The 23,176-nt window shown below is 39.4% G+C and overlaps 1 protein-coding gene and 1 long non-coding RNA gene across 3 annotated transcripts in view; one reads left to right on the top strand and one right to left on the bottom strand.

Annotated features, from left to right (window-relative positions):
* Window positions 1–5,947: 5,947 nt before the first annotated feature.
* The window catches only part of LOC121518199 (DENN domain-containing protein 2D-like), a 45,978-nt gene continuing 28,749 nt past the window's right edge, over window positions 5,948–23,176 (top strand). Inside the window, exons 1-4 of one of the 2 annotated variants that reach the window (XM_041800455.1) lie at window positions 5,948–6,150; window positions 14,213–14,279; window positions 14,367–14,453; window positions 14,612–14,674. In XM_041800455.1, the coding sequence (XP_041656389.1) occupies window positions 6,121–6,150; window positions 14,213–14,279; window positions 14,367–14,453; window positions 14,612–14,674 (247 nt within the window). In that variant the 5' untranslated portion in view covers window positions 5,948–6,120. Of the gene's footprint in view, window positions 6,151–14,212; window positions 14,280–14,366; window positions 14,454–14,611; window positions 14,675–21,161; window positions 21,410–23,176 lie in introns of those variants that run through there. The other variant, XM_041800456.1, reaches the window with a different exon arrangement.
* Window positions 11,065–21,601, bottom strand: LOC121518200. The gene is made up of 3 exons (XR_005992629.1): window positions 21,541–21,601; window positions 14,361–14,430; window positions 11,065–12,114 (listed from the first exon to the last, which is right to left on the bottom strand). It is a non-coding gene; the product is annotated as an uncharacterized LOC121518200 (long non-coding RNA).

Genomic DNA, 23,176 nt, shown 5'->3' with positions numbered 1-23,176 from the left:
CTGATATTACTGTGACGTGTCATATCAGCTGTTTTCAGGTTTGATAGTACTGTGTTTTTTTTTTTTCCATCTACTTTAAAGGTGGAGAGTCATCTTTACCAACTACACCTGTGCCTTTGTTCACCCAGTTTTTATTTTAGGAAAATATTCATAAAATGCTGGATGATTTATGAATGAAAATGATTGGGAGTGGAAATAAAGCAAGAATATTATGATTTTAGAAAAATACAGTTAAACTGGGCTTAACGCTGTGGATTTAGTCCTCTATGCTCTGGTCCATGGATTGAGTCTTGGTCTTGGTGAATACATTTACTTCACGTTCACTTTTAACCTGTCATACTAGACGGATTTGTTTCACACATCCAGAGAAAAACAAGGAAATGGGCAAATCTATCTGCTTTTCAAGGTTAGTATACTTTTAGATGTATTTATTACGTGCAATTCAAAACAACCAGAGAGCGTTTTCATTACATATGAAACATGCTGGTCACTTGTAAATGTCCCTGTGTGAACACAGACCAAAGCAAAAGAGCTATAGGTGGGAAGATGCCCTAAACAACCATACACACGTGTGGTGTGAGAAAAAACTAATGAATAAAACTGAATATCAGAGCAGCACTTTATATAGTCCACACTGGTTCTTTCCATCGAGATTAAAGGGGACAGAGGAGAAGACGACAACAAAGAAGAAGAAAGAGAAGAAGAAATCACATAAATGTTCTCATCAGTTATTCTTGGGCATCTTTTAAAAAAACTAATCCTTCCTACAAACAGCAAACTCTGGTGTTAGTGACTGAAGCCGCAGTGGAACTGTGAAAACCTGCAGTTCCTCTCATGTCCACTAGAGGCTGCCAATGTCCCATCCACACCCATGTTCAAATGTGTGGATAAATACTGATTGAATCGGCCCGCAGTGCTTCATAGATGATGTAAAAATGTCACATGGCCTCTCAGTGGTGGAAATAAGTATATAAGAAAACATCATCACCTAGTGGAAAACAATAAAAAATACACATTTGAAGGGATTTCAACACCAAGGAATGAATGAAAAATAAATCTAACTGCAATGGCAGTGTTTTAAAAAATGTGTTTTTAATGGGAGTCAATGGGGGTCTATGTTTTTCTCAGAGGAGAGAAGGGGGGCCCAAAGGAACAAAGGTTGGGAACTATTGCCCTAACTCAGGGATGTCAGACTCACAGCAGGGCCTGAATTCTGAATTTGGGTCTAACCTGAGGGCCTAACAGGGTCAACATTCCCTATAAACTGTCAACCTCATCTTCATCTGATTTAAAAAATCAAAATCATAAGATTTAAAGGTCAAAAGATGGGATAAAAAATTTGAAATGAATATTCAATATCTGGGAATAAAAGTTATATTTAGGAGTTGAAAATGTCAAAATATGGAAAAGAAGTTCTAAATCACAGTTTAGTAGGTAAAAATTTGAGATTAAATTCAAAATCATGAGTTTAAAAGGTCAAAATATAAGATAATATTCTAATTCATGAGTTTTCAATGTCAAAAATAAGATAAAGTTAAACTAATTGAGTTATAAACGTCCAAAGATGAGCTAAAAATGTAAGATTTTAAATAGAAATGGTTAACATTTGTGATTAAAATTCAAAGTTAGGAGCCGAAAATGTCAAAATGTAGGATGAAATTTAATTTCACAACTTTAAAAATAAAAAATGGTGAATCTTAATGGTCAAAATATGAGATAAAAAGTCAAAACCATAACTTTAAGTCATAATTGTGAGATGCAAATTAGAAAATATGAAATCTAAACAGAATTTTCTTTCACCACATTCCTGACATCAAATTATTTTAACTCTGCTATTTCTAATTCTTATGACTTAACAAGGATATTTTCAATGGTATGGTTCAGTTTGCATTGTTATACTGGAGAAAATCTGCAGACCTTGTACTGGTGGGCCAGTTCTAATAAAAATATGATCTGATCTGGTGCCTTATTGTTGTAAAATTAAATGTAAAAGGTCAATGGAAATCAAAATAAATCCAATTGAGGATTATTTGCTGAGTTTTACTGCTGATTTAATAACTCACACAGTTACAGAAATAGAATAAACTGTCATGTAGGGAGGACTGCTTTCACTGATGGGATATAGCACTGACCATTTATGGTGTTATTTGGTAAATATTGCAGTACATTTGGCAAACAGCATTACTGTTGTAATCTTTAGGTAACATGTAGGTGTTGCAGGGTTTTACAGGCTTGGTCTGAATTGTGGTTTAGAGGCCGGCTTTGGGCTGGTTTTGTCACACAGACCTGGCAACCCTGCTCTTCCCCTGTTTTTTAAAATCCCCATGTCTGGTGTTGTGTGACACCTCCTAATCTCAGCTGTGGTTCCAGGACTCTGACGCCACCCTGCGTTTAAACCACAGCTCTGTCTCACTATCAGAGGCGGTGTGGAGATGCTCAGCGTATAAACTCTGCCGCACGTGCCCACAGACTTTCCATAGTTGCAAAACAGGAGCGTTGTTTGCAGAAGTTCCTGCCAACACAAAGATCTGACAGTGATACCTTACACAAGAGATTAACAAATGCAAAACCTTTAATACACACCAGCGATGGTTGAAAAACCTCCAGGTGAGAGGATGGAAGGATTCTCAGTGTGTCAGAAGGAGGTCGATAGATTATCTCATGGTAATGACAATCATCGCGCCCATGTCTCTATATTTTTCCCTTTCTCTAGACTTAGGCTGTAGGTTTTAGGACAGAGGCTCGAGCTTATCACCTAAAATGCTTTGTTATACTGTGCATGTGCTTTCAGTGCTGTTTGAGGATCCACAGCAGTTAGATTATCTTTAAATCTCAGCCTGTTTATTTACAGGGGGCAGCGCTTTAACAAATACTGCATCTAAAAGTGAAAACCTCATATCTGCGATAATATTTTGGTTAGTTTGGATTTAAAGCTCAACTAGTTATGATGACGCTAAAATCATCAAGCAGTGACACCGTGTAGGTTACACCCAAACTAGGTTCAAAGTGGGGTTTACTGTGGACTTTATGCCATAACTTCAGACAGAACTTGTGCATGGTCTGTGAAAGAGCCTGCTGATCCAGGGCAGGTATGGGAACATGTGTTGTTTCAGCTCTTAGCTGCATCAGCCTTGGTCCTGTCCTGCTCCGGCATCCTGAGGGCCACCGTCCAGGCCAGTGCCCCACCTCTCCAGGTATCCTCCCAGTGGACCCCTCCACCATGCACATGGTCACCCAGTAGAAGTGCAGCTACTACCTCCCATCCCTGCTCTCCTGAGCACAGCAGCATTAGACACATGGTGCCAATGATATTTGTTTAATTATTCATTTTCATGTCCTGGTATGGAGGCTGCCACAGGTTCAGCTCATCTCTGTGACATACTCAGTTTTCCCAGCCAGTTGAGACCAGCACTGCTAGGCTCCACCCACTTTCTCCGTACTACTTCTTATGATGAATTAAAGACTCGGTTCAATCAAAATGGCTCCTTATTAGCAGTGTAAATTTTGGCATCTTTTTTAAATTTTAGTTTTCAAATGAAATGTCTTTTAGTTTTAGTCACATTTTAGTCATTTCTATCTTTTTTAGTTTTAGTCTAGTTTTAGTCCATAAAAGTCCTCACATTTTAGTCTTTACTTTTAGTCCAATCATTTATTTTCTTGCCTTAATCTGGTCCCAAGTCATGTTAGTGTGTTCTCTGCACCCTGCCAAACCTGGGGTCCCTGCTTTCTACAGCTGAGAGGCAGAAAAGCATATTAACAGATTTACCCAACTAAATTACATTTTAGTCTGGTTTTAGTCATCCTGATGAAAACTAAACTTAGTTTTTGTCAGTTTTAGTCATCACAGATCTATTTTTGTTAGTCTAGTTTTTGTCATGGAGAAAAAGGCTGTTGACTAACATTTTTAGTCATAGTTGTAGTCGATGAAATTAACACGGCTCATTAGGCGTGTCTACTAAACAGAAACCAGTGTTTAGCTTCATTCATAAATTTGTCATGAGGGAGAAATGCTTGGAAAAGGCACTTCCTGGTTTGCTTGAAACTGTCCCAGAATGCACATGGGCTCTTGCGTCGTCGGGACAGCGTCCATCCCAAAAACAAAACATTGGTTTTCTGTTAAGTAAATATGTTTTATGAGGCAAGAGTACCTGGATGCAGCTGAGGACCTCTACCTCACACTTGGAAAAGCGCTAACATATCTCATCTTTTAATACAGGAAGTCATTTGAACTGAACGTCGTCTTCGTTGTTTTCTCAGTGTGTTGCTGCCACGTTAATAGAGGCAAGTCCTCCACATAAGAAACTACAAGTAGATGAAAAATACAGAATTTTCAGCTTAATAAGCATGTTACATTAATTTTAACAAATCGATTTATGATCCAAATTCACGTTAACCTGACACACCAGATGGATGTTTCACACATCCATCTGGTAAAGCTTCAATAGGAAAGTTTGAGAAAAGGCAGAGGCTTTGAAAAAAGGGTGTGATTGGATGAACATTCTGTCTGTCACATCTCTACGGGCCAATCAGAGCAAAAAAAACACGTGACGTAGCCGCTATCGAGCTGCGCATGTGCAGCTAATGAGGAATAATGTGAACCATGGTGACTGTAGACATGTCAGTACTCGACTTTAGCCGTTTTTGAAAAGAAACCAACTCACTGCTGTTCTTTGTTCTTCTTTAAATGAAGAAATGCCATCAAGTTCTGATAAAACTGGCGCTTTAGCAGCATCCACACTAATCTCTTCCTTCATAACTGCACCAGCTCTTGCTGCTGCTTGTTTACATCACGACTCTGCTGCGCCTGAAAGTACTGCCCCTCGTCACTGATTGGTCCTGTCACTTTCTAACCGGGCCCAAACTGTTTAGTTTAGTAAAACAAGGAAAATGGGCATATCTATCTGCTTTGCAAGGTTAAATTCATGTATCACTGAGCACAGACATAATATGCGATGGGAGATTGGCTGGCTGGCCAGCCGCCGATGTCGCCGCCATGTTGTCAGGGGCAAGTCACTACGTCATTCAATACAATAGACAAGGGTTGTGCTTTTTATTCCGAAAACATGCACATTAACGTGCCTATTAACCTGAAACTCGTTTATTTTTCATCTACTTGTATTTCCTTGAAGTGATACGTGAATTTGGATCATAAATCTATTTATTGAAATTAATAATATGCAATCGTTGTGCTTGTTAGTCTGAAAACTCGTGTATTTTTCCTCTACTTGTATTTCCTTACATGGTGGACCTTCCTATATTAATATGGTGGCGACACACGGAGGAAACAACGAAGAAGACGTTCAGTACAAGTGACTTCTGGTTTTGGAAGACGAGATATGGCGGCGCTTGTCCAACTTCTGGTAAGAAGTGGAGGTCCTCGGCTGCATCCAGGTCCCTCTCTTATGAGGGTCCGTGCTTGAGAGCCCCCTGATGGAGGAATTTAATTTCAATGCATTTAAAAATTTCATTTGATATTTAGGCTTCTGATGAGTGCAGTTTAAGTCCAGTTTAGACCAATCACCATGCAGGGACAGAACCCAGCTAAATGTGTCAGAGGTAACACAGTCAGGAAGCCTGATTCATACTGAGACGGCTCACTTCACAGATCTACGACTGCCTCCCCCAGCACCCTAAAACAGTCTTGATGTGTCCCCGGTCTCTGGTTTTATTCAGGATTTAGACTGAGTCTGACATCCATGTTGATCTGGTTTGACTGCTAATGTTGGGTTTAAGTTCAGGTCTGATTCAAAGTAGTTGATATACTGGTTTAAAAGCTGATAAACCAGCTTAACTGTGCAATACACACTCACACCTACACACATCTACACAGTTTCACCCTTACACACTCCCTCGTGGCGTCTGCGTCACTGTACTTTGGTTTGACATTGAAAGAGGAAATCCCAGCCTGAGACTGAAGTCCATCAACCACTCTCTTCGACAAGTGCACTTCCTCATACATGAGCACTTGCTGCTGGGCTGTCTCTATAAACAGTTACAGTCAAACAACTGCGCGCCGGGGGAGGACCGGACTTTTTAACCACTGATCCAGTTATCAGAGGCATCACCTATGAGTGGATTTAAGGGTTAGAATCATCTCTGCAGACAGACCAGTGACGAATAATGGAGAAACCATCCCAGCAGGCTCCGGTGGTGAGTGTTTCTGTCTTTAAACCTGCTCTTTGTTGACAGTTCAAGGCTGCAGCACCTGTTTGATAAGGCAGCTGTGATTTACTCCCTGTTTTCATGCTTTTGTACTAACAAACCCTTGATGTTAGCGTCTCTAACATGTCAGAAGTGAAGGTGCAGGAAATGTCAGAAGCTGCAGCGTGACATTGAAAGAGAATGTGTGTAAATTCACGTGACTCCTGAGAAAAAGAGAACCTTGATCTTAACTTCACTTTTACTTCCTGTGCTAAGAACAGAACACTTACACTGTTTGATGTTGTCTTCAGGGGGAGGAGTCATGCTTAAACTCGATGATATTCACAGAAAAAGGCATGCAATGTGGCCACAGAAATTTATAACGCTGGTTAGGTCTGCAAGATTGGGGAAAAGCATAAAATCTAGAATTTTCAGAAGCATTAAACATGTTTGAATGGACCTGAATGTTAGACCAGAAATACACACATAATAGCACACAACAGCGAGGCTTTATGACCCTCTGATGCCAGTGATTAAGATCTTACGAGAACCACACCCCAGGCTGGGCTCTAGTTTTAGGATATATAGATATATGACCAACCTAGATTAAGTAAAATGATTCATGTTGATGTGAATAAAATATAGAATAGCGAGACCTAATGCTCAGTAAAAGGATCTGAACCACTGACATGGTTATTATCAGTGGTGGACTCTCAAGATATTTACGGGGCAAGTGCAAAAATATATATATATCTTAACACTGAGAAACCTAAGGCAATACATGGGGCCAGAGAGGGCCCTCTGTCACATTTTGTCTACTAACAGGGACCAAAGAGGACAATTTGTAAAGTTTGTTCATTTAGAGGGCCCCAAAGGGAGCCCTGTGTAAAATGTTATCTATTTAGAGGGCCCCAAAGGGGGCCTTGTGTCAACTCTTATCCATTTAGAGGGCACGTTGCCAACTCATCCATTAAGAGGGCACTTTATCAACTCTATTCCATTAAGAGGACACTTTATCAACTCTTATCCATTTAGAGGGCACGTTGCCAACTCATCCATTAAGAGGGCACTTTATCAACTCTATTCCATTTAGAGGGCACTTTATCAACTCTTATCCATTTAGAGGGCACTTTATCAACTCTTATCCATTTAGAGGGCACGTTGCCAACTCATCCATTAAGAGGGCACTTTATCAACTCTATTCCATTTAGAGGGCACTTTATCAACTCTTATCCATTTAGAGGGCACGTTGCCAACTCATCCATTAAGAGGGCACTTTATCAACTCTAATCCATTAAGAGAGCACTTTATCAACTCTGTTCCATTTAGAGGGCATTTTACCAACTCTTATTCATTTAGAGGGCACTTTATCAACTCTTATCCATTTAGAGGACACTTTATCAACTCTGTTCCATTTAGAGGGGACTTTATCAACTCTAATCGATTAAGAGAGCACTTTATCAACTCTTATCCATTTAGAGGGCACAATATCAACTCTATTCCATTTAGAGGACACTTTATCAACTCTGTTCCATTTAGAGGACACTTTATCAACTCTGTTCCATTTAGAGGACACTTTATCAACTCTGTTCCGTTTAGAGGACACTTTATCAACTCTATTCCATTTAGAGGACACTTTATCAACTCTGTTCCATTTAGAGGACACTTTATCAACTCTGTTCCATTTAGAGGACACTTTATCAACTCTGTTCCATTTAGAGGGGACTTTATCAACTCTAATCGATTAAGAGAGCACTTTATCAACTCTTATCCATTTAGAGGGCACAATATCAACTCTATTCCATTTAGAGGACACTTTATCAACTCTATTCCATTTAGAGGACACTTTATCAACTCTGTTCCGTTTAGAGGACACTTTATCAACTCTGTTCCGTTTAGAGGACACTTTATCAACTCTGTTCCATTTAGAGGACACTTTATCAACTCTGTTCCGTTTAGAGGACACTTTATCAACTCTATTCCATCTAGAGGACACTTTATCAACTCTGTTCCATTTAGAGGACACTTTTTCAACTCTGTTCCATTTAGAGGACACTTTATCAACTCTATTCCATTTAGAGGACACTTTATCAACTCTATTCCATTTAGAGGACACTTTATCAACTCTGTTCCATTTAGAGGGGACTTTATCAACTCTAATCGATTAAGAGAGCACTTTATCAACTCTTTTCCATTTAGAGGGCACTTTATCAACTCTGTTCCATTTAGAGGGCACTTTGTCAACTCTTATCCATATAGAGGGCACATTGCCCACTCATCCATTTAGAGGGCACTTTATAAACTCTTTTCCATTTAGAGGGCATTTTACCAACTCTTATTCATTTAGAGGGCACTTTGTCATCTCTTATTTATTTAGAGTGTACTTAATCAACTCCTATCCATTTAGAGGGCACTTTGCCAATTCTTGTCCATTTAGAGGGAGCCAAAGAGGACACTTCGTCAGATTCAGTCATAGCAGGGGGAACCAAAGAAGGCAGATCTCATACTTCACTGCCCTTTCAGCACACTCAGGTCAATGGCCATAGTCTCCATGCAACCCATGGATGTTAAATAACTCCACCACTGATCCTTAATGTTTCACTTCACATTAAAAATTCACAGACAGCTCAGTGGACAGGTCAGAAGTCATCCGAACATTGGCTTATTAAAAATTGACTTTTTTATTGTTCCATTGTTCCATTTCAATCCATAACAAGTTCCTTTTTGTAGTTAAGTTCAAGTTAAAACCTTTACCTTTAAAAGTTTATATCTAAACAGGAAGTCAATTTCATTTAGTTAGAAAATAGAATTTTAAACTGATAAAAATTTTGTGATTAGTTGTTTTAAGGACTTAAAGTCAGAGATTAATTGGGATAAAACGGCACATGCACATCCTTTTCCTTCTGCAGAGCCCACATGGGTATTTACCAGGCACAGCCTTCCTTTTCCAGGGGACTGCCAGTTTACATGAGAAGGCGCCAGCGTAGACCATAGCATTCTCAAGACCCTGCACTTTGCAACCTGTTTTCAAGACTTTACTTACTTTATTGTAAACCAGCAGTCACAAACCAACAAAAGGTCACTGTTTTAGGTTGACATCAGTGTTGTGTAAAAATGGCTTTAACTACTACTGAGGCCATGTTTACATGACGATTTTAACTGAAAACAGCACCCTTTCTATGTGTTTGCTGTTCATGTACTGGGATTTTATTTCACCTGCACCGTAAAGTTCAGAGGTTAGGAGGTCAACAGGAAACAGACGGTGGGGTTTAAACCAGGACATAAGGCAAAGCTCACTAGTTGCAGCTGAATCAGCGGCGCTGTGGTTATGTGGTATGGAACCACTCAGCTACAAGAGACCTTCATGCTGGTTTGACTTGATTGACTGTGAGAGTTTGGAGCTGAGAAATAAGAAGCTGAACAGTGAAGAAACCAGTTAATAGGAGAATATGAGGGACATGTCTGTGCTGCTGGGAGGTCTGATGTTGGTGGTTTTACTGCAGAGAACAGAGCAATCTTACTTCATTAATATTGGAGATAAGCTGAGGAAACACGCTGTAAATATGTCATAAACATGTGATTGTGGAGCAGTCAGTGCTTTAACCACAGCGTGTATTCTGCACTGAGAGGCTTGGTTGTTCTGTCCGCCTGCAGCCGTCTGCTGTTTGAAGTAAACAGAGGAGCGTGCACAGACACAGAGCTGCAGGCCACAAAACTTAAAGATGACATGTCTGTCGGCAGCTTTTCTGCAGAAGCTCCTGCAGAATTGGATTTCATTGACATGTCTTCTGGGTGCTCCCTCTACATTAGGGACCCGGGCCTGGGTCGGATAATTGCTACTTGACCCAAAAGTCTGGTTCATTTGATCAGTGTGAACATAAGTGTACCGAAAACCAGAAACAAGACCTGGTCTTGAGCTTGATTCATGTGAACTTGTGCACAGATCAGAGGTGATGTTAATCATGCTGGAGAGCAGAGAACTTGTCCATGAGTAGAGAGACTCAATCCAAAATTCTCCTGACTCATCAAAACTGTGCAGCATGGGCTCATTTCACCCTCTGAGCTGCACCACAGCATGGTTAAATCAGTTAGTCTTAATCGTTGGTTTAAAATCAATTTAAGATTGGGGGGTTGGGGCTGGAACCTATCCCAGCTGTCACTGGGCAAGAGACGACCCTGAACTGGTCACCAGCCAATCACAGGATTGACTAATAGAGACAGATAACCAGGCACACTCCCATTCGGCCAATTTAGAGTCACCAATTAACCTAACGAGCATGTTTTTGGTGGTGGGAGGAAGGCGGAGAACCCCGAGAGAACCCACGCGTGCAAGGGGGAGAACATGCAAACTCTGCACAGAAAGGCCCTGACCAGGAAGTGAACCAGGGACCTTCTTGCTGTGAGGCAACCCTCTTGCTAACCCCTGCAACACCGTGCAGCCCTGTACAAATAATACAAACATAAAATTTTCGATATTTCAATCAGTTTTAAATACACTGGTGAAGACACAAACATGTCTTTTATGCACTGGAGGATGGATGTATAATGTCCAACCACCCAGCACTAACATCAGACTGACTTTAGTCTCCTGGAAGAAAACTCAACCGACCTTTTATGATTACAGGTCTATTTTAGCTAGTCTAAGTCTGCCAGATGGTAGTAAAGGTAGCTGACTAACATGTTTTCTCAGAGTTTAAGTCGATGAAATTAACACTGCACCACGGATCTGGAAATAAGACAAGAGTCACTGATGACATCTTAAAAACAATGAAAATATTCAGAGTTGAAGGACAGACTGAATTTACACATGAGCATAAGCATAAACTCCCAGCTGATGATGAGAGCGGTTATCTTGGTTCTTTTATTCTAAAGCTGCTTCTGAAAACGCTCCATTTCCTGATATGACCCTTCACAATAAAAGGATTCAAACAACATAACAAGTGGGAACTTTAACTGTGAAGAGTTTGTCTGATATAAGGTTTTAATGGATGAATAAATGGAGCTTAAGCAGAGCTCAGTATTTACAACCTCTCCTTTGACCACCACTCTCAGCTACAAGCCTGCTGCTTTGAATCAGCTCAGACCTGACACACCTTTAACTATTGTTGAAACTGTTGCACTGCCACTATGATTCCTTTTTCAATAAACACCTGACGTTTCCTGTTTTCTTATTTTTAAACTTGTCAACCCATTTTATTTTAATGTGCGTAAAACCAGATTTGAACACAGAAACATTGCTTCCATCGATAACGCTTCAGTGCAACAGCAGAGAGTGAGATATGTCAGGGATGTCATTATGTTTGCTTAGTGTTTTTTCATTATTATAGGTAGTTATAGTGACATTTTGATTGGTTAGTGGCATTTCATATCCCCATTGCAGCATAATCCCTTTACTCCAGTATCACTGAGGCTTACTAGAAGTAAACTGGTGGTCTGTCCATGAAATTCAAATTTACATGATGCTTTTTGACTTCTGACTGACTCTAGTTGGTATTATTGTCTTGTTTTGTCCTTCCGCTGCTCATGTTCACCCTTAATTGATTCAAAACAAACAAGAAACATAAAACTCATCATTTCCTGCAGTGAGGAGGATGAGGATGACGGAAGAGGTTTCCCAGGGAAGACAAAGAAACCAAAAAAAAAAGTCCATTAGGAACTGAAATATTCCGCTTCTCCTTTCGACAAAAGTCCAGAAATATTTTCCTCTTAAACACATACATGACTTAACGCTGTGTTCCAGTGACCCTGCAGTGATGCATTCCTCCGGTTCTCTGGTGGTTTATACCCGGAGAGTTTTCCCACAGGGAATCCTCATGTCCTCTCATTTGGATGTCTATAAATAGCCATGGAGTCTTCCCATGCAGAGCCAGTGAAGCCGCTCATATAGAGAACATGCAGAATGAGCTCTGAGCGTTCGCACACGGGTCAGTAGCACAGCGGACGGTTAAAGCTGCAGGATCACCAGTCCTGAGTCTGTGAAGGAAGCATAAATCAGAGACGTCAAACTCAATCACAGCTGGGGCCGAATTCTGAATTTGGGTCCAACCTGAGGGCCGAACAAGACCAACATTTAACCATAAACTGTCAACCTCATTTTCACCAGCAATGAATTATGGGAGGAAAAAACCTTAGCACTGATGATGAATGATTTTTAGATTTAAAACAGTGAAAGAGGTTAGTTTATAGGAAGAAAATCTGAGATAAAATTCAACCATTTTAGCCCAGAAGGCATTTAAAGTCGAAATCATGTTTTTAAAAGGCAAATACACAAGAAAGAAAGTTTAAATCATGTTTTTTAGGGTTAAAACATGAGATAAAAATTTGAAATCATGAGTTTCAAAGGTCAAAATATGAGATAAACTACCAAATCATCGGTTAAAAATGTCAACAGCTGAGAAAAAATTTAAATTTGAGTTTTACAGGGCAAAATATTACTTAAAATTTTAAATTGAGGACACAAAGGCCAAATTATGAGATAAAAGTCAAAGTAAGGAGCTAAAAAGGTCAAAATGTGAGAAAAAGAACTCAAAATCATGAGTTTTAAGGTCAAAATATTACTTAAAAATTAAAAAATGAGGATCTAAAAAGGTAAAAAAAATAGATAAAAAGTCAGAAATGTGAATTAAAAAAGGTCAAAATCTGAAATAAAAAGTCAAAACCACAACTTTGCCTGATAACTGTGAGATGCAAAATCAAGAATATAAAATGAATACAGAAATTTATTTTCCCACATTCATGACGTTTTATATAATTATTTTATTTTATATTTGTACTTTTTCTTATTTTTATGACAGAACAAGGATATTTTAAATCATCAGGGTTGGGTTTACATTTTTATTTATTTATTTATTTTTAATTTTTAAGATTTATTTTTGGCCTTTTTGCCTTTATTTGATAGGACAGTGGATAGAGTCGGAAACAGGGAAGAGAGCAGGGAGAGACATGCAGGAATAGTGCCATGGGCCAGATTTGAAACCCGGGTCGCCTGCATACATGGTGCATGCCTTAACCACTCAACTACCGGCGCGCCCCGGGGTTTACATTTTTAAACTGGAGGAAATCTGAAGATCAGTGGGCCAGTTATAACAAGAGAAGCACTCGGAGAGTGCAGACCTCCACCATTAGCCCTATCTCCCAAAAGTGAAGAATCCTTTAGAAGAATTCCTGGATCTGTCCCTATGTGCCCCCCACCGCAGCATTCGCCAATTACTCTCTCTCCGGTGGGATGGAAGTGCTATAAAGCATTGGCTTCGCCATCAGATGCACTGACAGTCTCACCCATGGTCTCACTGGACGACTGGAAGTCATGGCAGAGGGTGAATATTCCTCTATTCCTCCCAGCATTGTGAGTATTCTCACTACTATTGGCTGTCTTTCTCTCTGTTACTCTCCGACTCGTCTCCTTGACCGGGCGTGCATCTTTCAAACTCTATACACTCCAAAACTTTGAGAAGAAACACACCAAACACTGCTGCTGGGATTGAAGTTACTCATGTCCGCCATCTCCTGGTGTAAAGTGGTAACAGTGCAGACCTCCACCATTAGCCCTATCTCCCAATAGAGCAGAATCCTTAAAAAAATTTCTGAATCCAGACGGTGATCCGGATCAGTCCCAAAATCTAATATGTTCTTCCTTGTGCCATTTCTGACATTTCCTGAAAATTTCATCAAAATCCATCCGTAACTTTTTGAGTTATGTTGCTAACGAACAAATGAACAAACCCACCTGATCACATAACCTCCTTGGTGGAGGTAATAAAAATATGATATGACCTGGTGGGCCAGGTATACCAGGGACCAGATTTGGACCCCGGGCCTTGAGTTTGAAACCCCTGGTTTGGAGGCTTTAGTTAAAAATGGTCTGGGTCATCTGTGTGAACACGGCGCGTCAAGAATGCTTCAACAGATTTTCATCAAACATGTCCTCACCTAAGGGTGACCTGATTAGACTTTCCTTCAGGCATTAGAGAGTTTTTTCTTTTTGCATTTTTTGTTTTCAAAAAGCCAAATTATATTGACCATGACTGACTACATTAACTACATTTTACATCTCTTTTTCTTCATTCTTCAGAATTCGGAGCGGCCACTGTTTCCAAACAGCAGAAGGAGTTTCAGCTTTTCCTCTCTCCGTGTTAAAAGTAAGAATGTGCATTTTAAGATACTTATATGATCACTATTAAAGATAAGTCAGTGTTTTATATCAGCATGTAAATACAAACCTGCAGAAAGAAGCAACAGCTCAGAGGAGGCAGGATTCACACGGAGGAGAGGGCTCCGCTCATTTTCATCCTTACGGGAGGAATCAAGAAAAGGTCAAAAATAAAACATGCATTTATAAAATCCTGTTATTTGTCTCTAACTTTCTGATATCTACTATGATTATAATAATAATCACTCTTAAAAATCATGACGGACCAGATTGTTCCCTGACTTCTGAAGTAACCTGATTACCTTGACTTTAACCATTCAGAGCCTCTACCTGATGAAGTTGGAGCCTTGCAGCCATTCAGGACTCAGGACCAGCTGAAGACCGGTACGTGTGCTCAAGTAAACACCCTTAAAATCATGCATGTCATATCTGATATTAGTCAGCTGTTTCACTATCACTTCTCAGCTGCTTAGAAACCAGCTGACATTTAAAATCTAAGTGTATTTAAACAGATGTAGAGCGGATTTATTGACCCGGCACTCTCCGTCTTCAGGTGTGTTTAAACACAGAGAACAGGGAGTTTGGAAAGTACCTGCAGGAGGAGCGAGTCTAGTCTGGTTTCTGTATAAAAACGCCTCAACTCTGCAGACAGTCTCATACAGATGATGTTTCAGCTGCAGCTTAGTCTCCTCAAAACAACTCTTCATGTGTGCAATCTTTAAAGATTGTCTTTTTGAACATTTCTTAGCGAGTAAAATGAAGAATGTATGTTTGCATGTGTAAATTGTGTCCATTGACAGGGCACCAAACAGGACATATCATCATATTTTGTCAATTTAGGTGAAAAATGTCCATTTTTGTCCATTTAGAGAGCAGCTATGAGGGCAAATTGTTAAATTTTGTCTATTTAGATGGTACCAACAAAGGCAAACTGTCAAAATTGTGTTAATTCAGGGGCAAATCTGCAATTTTAGTCCATATGCAGGGAAAAAATTCCAATTGTGTCCATTTAGAGAGCACCAAAGAGAACACATCATCAAATGTTGTTAATTAAGAGGAAAATTTTCATTTTTTTATTTTAAGAGGGCATCAAAGAGTGCAAATCATCAACTTTTGTCTATTTAGAGGAAAAATATTCAAATTTTTTAGTTTAAGAGGGCATCAAAGAGTGCAAATCATCAAATTGTGCCTATTTAGAGAAAAAATATACAAATTTGGTATTTTATGAGGACATGAAAGAGTGCAAATCATCAAATTTTGTCTATTTAGACAAAAAATATTCAAATTTTGTATTTTAAGAGGGCATCAAAGAGTGCATTTTGTCTGTTTAGAGGAAAAATGGCCTCAGTAACCCCAATCATCAAGAATCCCGGGTCAGACCCGGAGAACCTCTCCAACTATCGACCGATCTCCAACCTTCCCTTCATCTGCAAAATTCTTGAAAAAGCAGTTGCTGCCCAACTCCAGCAACACATGTCCAACCATGAGCTCCATGAACCTCTTCAATCAGGATTTCGCACTCACCACAGCACTGAGACCGCCCTTATCAAAATAACCAACGACCTCCCCACAGCTGCAGATTCTGGACCCATCAGCCTCCTCATTCTCCTTGACCTAACCTACTACTACTGTAATGGATTCCTGTCTGGAGTTCCCAGCAAAACCCTGGACAGGCTTCAGTACGTCCAAAACTCTGCAGCTAGAGTTCTCACCCGCACTAGACCCTGGCAACACATCACTCCGACCCTCATCCACCTCCATTGGCTCCCTATCAAGTCCCGTATCAACTACAAATTCCTCCTCACATACAAATCTCTCCATGCTCTGGCTCCTCAGTACCTTTCTGATCTCCTCCATCCATACACACCATCCCGCAACCTTCGATCTTCAGACACCGGCCTACTTTCCATGCCCAAAACCAAACTCCGAACCTTCGGAGACAGAGCCTTCAGTGCTGCAGCCCCCACCCTCTGGAACACTCTTCCTGCAGACATCCGTAGCGCTCCATCTCTGGACATTTTCAAAAAAACGTCTCAAGCACCACCTGTTCACCACAGCCTACAGTCTTCACTAAACCAGCCCTTACACTCATCCTACCCCTCACATAGTTTGTGTCCATGTCCATGTCTATGTGTTCCTGTAAAGCGTCCTTGGGTTTCTTGAAAGGTGCTATATAAATTCAAGATATTATTATTATTATTATTATTATAAATATTGAAATTTTGTATTTTAAAAGGGCATCAAAGTGTGCAAATCATCAAATTGTGTCTATTAAGAGGGAAAATATTCAAATTTTGTATTTTAAGAGGGCATCAAAGAGTGCAAATCATCAAATTTTGTCTGTTTAGAGGAAAAATATTTAAATTTTGTATTTTAAAAGGGCATCAAAGAGCGCATTATTTAAGGAAAGACACCAAGGAGAGCATTTTGAACCTTCAGAGAGCAGCAGAATGGTAGCCTCAGGGCATTTTTCCTCCCATTTGCTCAGACATTTCTGCATCAGGATTTCTGCTCTGTCTGAATCCACCAGAGGTCGGAGTAAAACTGGCAGCTGTGAGCACGGCCCCAGGTTCCTGAGGCGATGATCCTTGAGCTGTTTTGAAGTTTAATGGCATATTTATTCAAAGAAAGATTGGACCTTTTAAAGCTGGGTTCTGGGTTTAAACTGATAAATCAGATTTTTGCAGCTCGTTGGTGTTAATCAGAGAAATTAAACCCACACTTCCATGCAGCACTGATTCTCCTCATATCTCTATGCTGCAGAGGGAGTCATATTTCTCTTAACCAATGGTGGTATAATCCTCTGTACATGCTGACATATATATGCTCAGAATCAAAAGCAATGAGCTGCTTTTTCCATTGCAGAGAGGAGCTTATTAAAGGGACATACCACCAACATTTCATGTCAAGGTTAATTAACTCGTTGTGAGAAATATCAACTCTGTTATGTAATGTCAGAGTCTCTGGAGGAGCGTTCTCTGTTTTACTGTGGCTGATGATGGGTATGTAAGTGAAATAGTCTTTCTCTGCCTCTATTCCTCCATGTTTTAAGATTTCCAGCACACATACCTTCTTGAATATGAGATGAAGTGTACTCTACACAGATTGTCTTGATAAACTGATAGTCTGGTATAATTCTGGCTGTGAAACTGATGTAAACAAAGTTTTAAAGCCTGCCTAACATCAGTGAACTTTATGTTGGAGTCCTGCAGTAACGACCCCTCACAGAGCTAAACAGAATTTCTCTGTTTATGAGCAGAAAGTGCTTGTAAACAACATTTTCCAGAGGTTTCTACCTGTCTGAACATTCTTGTCAAAGAGGAGAAACGTGGTTAAAGTGGTCTGACTCAGCGCCCTGATAGAGAACAGGTTCCTGGGAATGTAAAAGATGTCTGAGTCACTGCCTGCAGGCCGCCGCCGCCGCTTCAAAGGGAACGCCGGGTGGACGTAGAGGTGACGTTTCTCTGTGTTTAGGTCTTTGAGTCTTTTATGAGTCCGTTAGAAGCAGGGAAAAAGTCTTCTAGTCTTTATTTCTCCTTCTTTGTAACACCGACGTGAAGACATACTCGCCTAAAATTACATCTGTGCAGAAGAACAAGGATATAATATTCAAAATTAAAATCAAGGACCAAAATAAGTTCTGAACTTATTATCTAAAATAATCCTTTTAGAATAAAACACCATGGATAATAAACAGCATTAATCCAAGGCTGCAACTACTGATCCTTTCTGTCATTTATTAATCTTCCCTTTAAATGTGGGCTAAACACATTACTCATTTTATAAATAAAATATCAGAAAAATCCTAAAAGCAAGTTCCTTTCTTTAAGATGGATTTAGCAGTTCATCTTTATCAGTAGTTCACTTAATTGATCTGTGAAATAACACCAAACAATATTTATTTTTGCACATTTACACCTAAAATGTTCAGGTTTATATGGATAAAATTAATTTATATTAATAATGATATACTGTATTTCACATTTTCTTGCATCTTTTCACATTTTGTCTATTGCTGGCCTAATAAATGTTTATTTTTCTTCTGCCAACTGCTAAATAAATGTTCTTTACAGAATAATAAAGGCCAAAAGTTCAGACATTTTTTAAGGTGACATTTTTTCAGAGGTGGAAAAAATAAATGACTATGTACTCAAGTAAAAGTACAGCTAACCTGGTCAAAATGTACTCAAGTAAAAGTACAGCTACTTTGGTCAAAATGTACTCAAGTAAAAGTACAGCTAACCTGGTCAAAATGTACTCAAGTAAAAGTACAGCTAACCTGGTCAAAATGTACTCAAGTAAAAGTACAGCTAACCTGGTCAAAATGTACTCAAGTAAAAGTACAGCTACTCTGGTCAAAATGTACTCAAGTAAAAGTACAGCTAACCTGGTCAAAATGTACTCAAGTAAAAGTACAGCTAACCTGGTCAAAATGTACTCAAGTAAAAGTACAGCTACTCTGGTCAAAATGTACTCAAGTAAAAGTACAGCTAACCTGGTCAAAATGTACTCAAGTAAAAGTACAGCTACTCTGGTCAAAATGTACTCAAGTAAAAGTAAAAGTACTGGTGTATTACAAGAGAATAGACCTCCAACCAGGTTGTTCAGGTAAAGTTAAACCTCTATAACTAGAAAAGCACTCAGAGAGCGCAGACCTCCACCATCAGCCCTATCTCCCAATAATGAAGAATCCTTTAAAATCCATCTATGACTTTTTGATTTATGTTGCTAATAAATGAACTAATTAACAAACAAACTGTGCGGATCACATGACCTCCTTGGCAGAGGTAAAGTAAATATACAGTTAAATTGACAGAACTGATTAAACTCATATAGAGTTAGATTAAACGTTTAAGTGTTTATATAATACTACATGGCTCTTCTGGCAAGAACAAAGCAGGAAGTCAACCTCATAGCAAGGCAACACATACTGATGAAGAATACGCCTCCTACAGGAACACCTGAAGTCACAGACGGGATCTCTAACTCAGTGGATGACTTCACTCATGGTGCAAATGTGTTTAACAACAACAAAAACAACAATCCATTTGAAAAATGAAAAATAACTGCAGCAGGGATCGCTGTACAACTAAACCCTGCCCAGGGGCATGATGGGAAACTCTGCCAACACATCCCCAGATATGAAATACAGTGTAGTCAACAGAGGTGGAAAAAGTACCAGAGTATGATACTCAAAAAAAAGTACTGTTATGGTTAAAACATACTTAAGTAGAAGCAACAGTACTGACATCAAAATGTACTCAAAAAGACAAGTACCCAGAAAAACTACTCAATTACAGCCATTTAAGTTAAAGTAATCAAAGTAGTCGATTCTTAGTCAACAATAGCATTCTGCTAGGTCATGCTAACCTTATGCCTATTTACTGCATTGATACATAAAAACGTCTTTCTGAGTGTCCCTACTTTTCAAAGTTACCCAGCATTATGATATTTAGAGTACTGAAAATTGCGTTTTTTTATGCACAGGTAAGAAATGAGAATCTGTGATGCTGCGCTGCGTTTACAGTCCAGTATGGAAGTGGAAACCTTGTTTCTTTAAGTATGGGTGATAAACGTAACAATCTGACATATTTTAATGTTTTAATAGATAAATAATTGCCAAGAGTCGTCTAAAATAGCAAACTTGGTCTTCAGCATCCCTTTATTTGCAGCTAATTTGGTGAATACAGTGTATAGAAAGTGTTGAGTCATGTATCTCAAAGTACGCACGTTTCCTGAAAGCGACATAATACATGAAGGCTCTGAGCCTTCTTTGCTATGCTGTCCCTCACAATTCCACACCCTTCTCAGTCGAGACCACGCCCCCCCGCCGGAACAGGGCCAAAAGTTTGAACCTGAAAAAATACGATCGGTACGACGGAGTATTAGGGCCACACGAGGAGAATAAATAAATAAATAAAAGATAGGAGAATATTACGATAAGTAATATTACGAGAAAAAAGGTGTAATATTAGGAGAATAAAGTAGTAATATTACGTAAAAAAGATGTAATATTACGAGAAATATTACAAGAAAGAAATGAGCAATGTTGAGCTATACTTTAGTATCGGTTTCACAAATAAGGAAATACTTATCTTTTGGCACATCAGCATCAAATTATTATCAGAATCAGGACAATACTCCTTCGTAGGTCCGCGGCGCAGCGGCAGACTTTCTTGTAATATTTTATTCTCATAATATTACGACTTTTTCTCATAATATAAGAACTTTTTTTCTCGTAATATTACATGTTTTTTCTCGTAATATTACAGCTTTATTCTCGAGTATTTTTTCTTTATTCTCGTAATGTCAAAAAAAAAAAAAAAATTATTCTTATATTTTTTTCTCTTGGTGTGGCCCTAATACTCCATCGTAGATCGGAAAGTGAAAAAAAATCGGAACCCAAAAAATTACACCTGTGACTGAAAAAATAACACCTCAAATGTGAAAATATATTTAAGAGTGAAAAATGAAAATAAATTATTTAACTGAAATAATTACAGAGCTGAATCAAAAATATATTTAAATTGAAAAAACTTCGTTTACGCTTATTTTTAGTTTCAGTTCAGTGTTTGTAATTTTTCAAATTCAGGGACAAACCATAAACTTTCTTTTTTTTTTATTTTCTTTTTTTATTAACAAAACTTTTGGCATGGATTAAGCTCCATAGAAATACAACATTGTTGTGTTTAAATCTTTATTTTAGCAATATTCATTTTTTTAGTTCTTAATTACATAAATATTTACATTTTACAGCGTCGATATGAGGAAACTCTACTGGCGGATTTTTTCAGAGCGGCGCTTGAACGCAGCAGAGTGGAGAGCACCTCTCCGGTCTCGCGCTCCCTCCCTCCAAACAGCAGCAGTAGAGAGCACCGCTGTGGTCTCGCGCTCCCTCCCTCCTACACGGCAGCAGTAGTAGAATCAGACTGAGAGGCACGAGGACCTGTGGAGGTTAGAGAGAGCGCGAGCTCGAGATGTGTTGACGGTAATGGAGCCGTTACCGGGTAAATCTGGGACTTTTTCCTCCGCCGTGTTCGTGGATTAAAGCAGAGATGAGTGAACCGGTAACGAGGAGGAGGAAAGGACACCGACTGGCGGATTTAAAGAACCGATGGAGTGAGTACCGGACCGCTGACACAGCCCATAATGTAAACGGTTATTTATTTCAACTTTAAGCATCAGTTTATTCCGCGTTTAACCGGTTTTAATCCCGGTAAAGGGAGGAAAATAACTTCAAAAGTACTTACCTTACGTGGCGGACTGTTTTTGTCGACTGAAGCACACCTGTCGGAACGTGTGATGTTCTCTCTTCTATATCCGGGTATCAAACTGTCAACCAGATCTGGATCAGAAAACACGAATTAACTTTAGATTAGTTTGGATTAAAAGCCTCCTATTCATGTGTTTATGTAGTTAAAGTAGAATTTAACACACACCAGGAGAGTCCAGGTGAAACATAAACATGCCGAACTGAATTATGGGCCCCCGGGATTTGTTGTTGTCAGGTCGGTGCAACAAACGACCGAAGATAGGGCTGGGCGGTGTGGACCAAAAATCACTTCTTAGTATTTTTAGCTGGACGGTCTTACAGGGAGGCTGTAGGTCTCGTTTTAGCTCTATAACAAACGATTGAAAACTCTACCAGGATTACATTAATTTTGATATTCTAATAAATTCAACAAAAAAAGAAGCCATAGACACTCCATATCAACCAGTTTTTAATTTTTAAAATCAAAACATCAGACAAACTCCTTACTACAGCAAAGCATTTACAAACAATTTTTTTAACTTCTTTTAACTAATTTCAATCAGGATGTTTAAGTGTTTGCAGACGGCAGTTCTGTTCCTTTCTTCTTGTTTTTAAGCTTTTTTTTGTTTTGAGATAAAACATTAATTAATAGAAAAAAGACACTGACAACATTCACATTGATTGACTTCATACTTGGCTTTACTCTTCTTTTAATCCAGTGTGTTTCATAACAACCAAATATCCCTTTCAACGGCGATTGGTGGTATCAAAAACAACAGAAAAGTCTTAATATCAGTCCGATTCTGAAGAAGAGAATGTAGTAGAGGGGGAGGACTGTCTAGGGACGCTTTCACACCAGAGCTGTTTGGTCCGCTTTAAGCAAACTCTGGTCTGTTTTCCTGGATAGTCCGGTTCATTTGGAGTGGTGTGAAAGATCACACAAACTCTGGTGTGGACCAAACAAGCAGACTCTGGTCCACTTGAAAACAGGGGTCTCAGTCCGCTCCCAAATGAATCCTGGTGTGGTTCGTTTGAGGTGGGAGGTGTGAAAGCAAAGTGGACCAACTTGTGAACCAAAGACAGGAAGTGGCATAAAGTGTTATAATATACAGATTTATATGTGATTTAATACACTCAAATACATGTCAGTACCTCACTTAGCGTCTGTGTAACCATAGCAACACGTCATAGTCCGTGCTTATTTATTCGTCTCATGTTAAGAACGACATGTTGGACAGCTCACCGCCTCGCTGGCTGCTCATAATGGCCCCAAGATAGCGTAAATTCAGTGTTTTTTCATTGTTTATGTGGAAATAAGACCAGTGGGAGGAGATTTGTCTTCTTCTATGCCTTCTTTTCTTCTTCGTCGCCGTTTGTTTGTGGCAACAGCGCCCCTGGCAGGCAGAGGTTGTAGGTGTTCAGACGGTTTGGTCCGCTTGACCAAGAGAGCAGCGTGAATGCGAACCAAACCAAAGGAAAGTGCAACAATGTTGCCATTTCTGTTTCAAAAAGGACTGAGTCTCCTGGACTATCAGGTGTGAAAAAGACCTAAATTGCACAAATATGTTGCCAATTTTTTAAAACAGAGGTCGATGATTGGGTACAACTGACAAGAAACCCTCACTCCCTGCCAG

Source organism: Cheilinus undulatus, linkage group 11 (assembly GCF_018320785.1).
Source record: "Cheilinus undulatus linkage group 11, ASM1832078v1, whole genome shotgun sequence".
Lineage (NCBI taxonomy): Eukaryota > Metazoa > Chordata > Actinopteri > Labriformes > Labridae > Cheilinus > Cheilinus undulatus.
The sequence above is the reverse complement of the archived record's forward strand: the minus strand, read 5'-3'. Positions and strand labels throughout refer to the sequence as shown.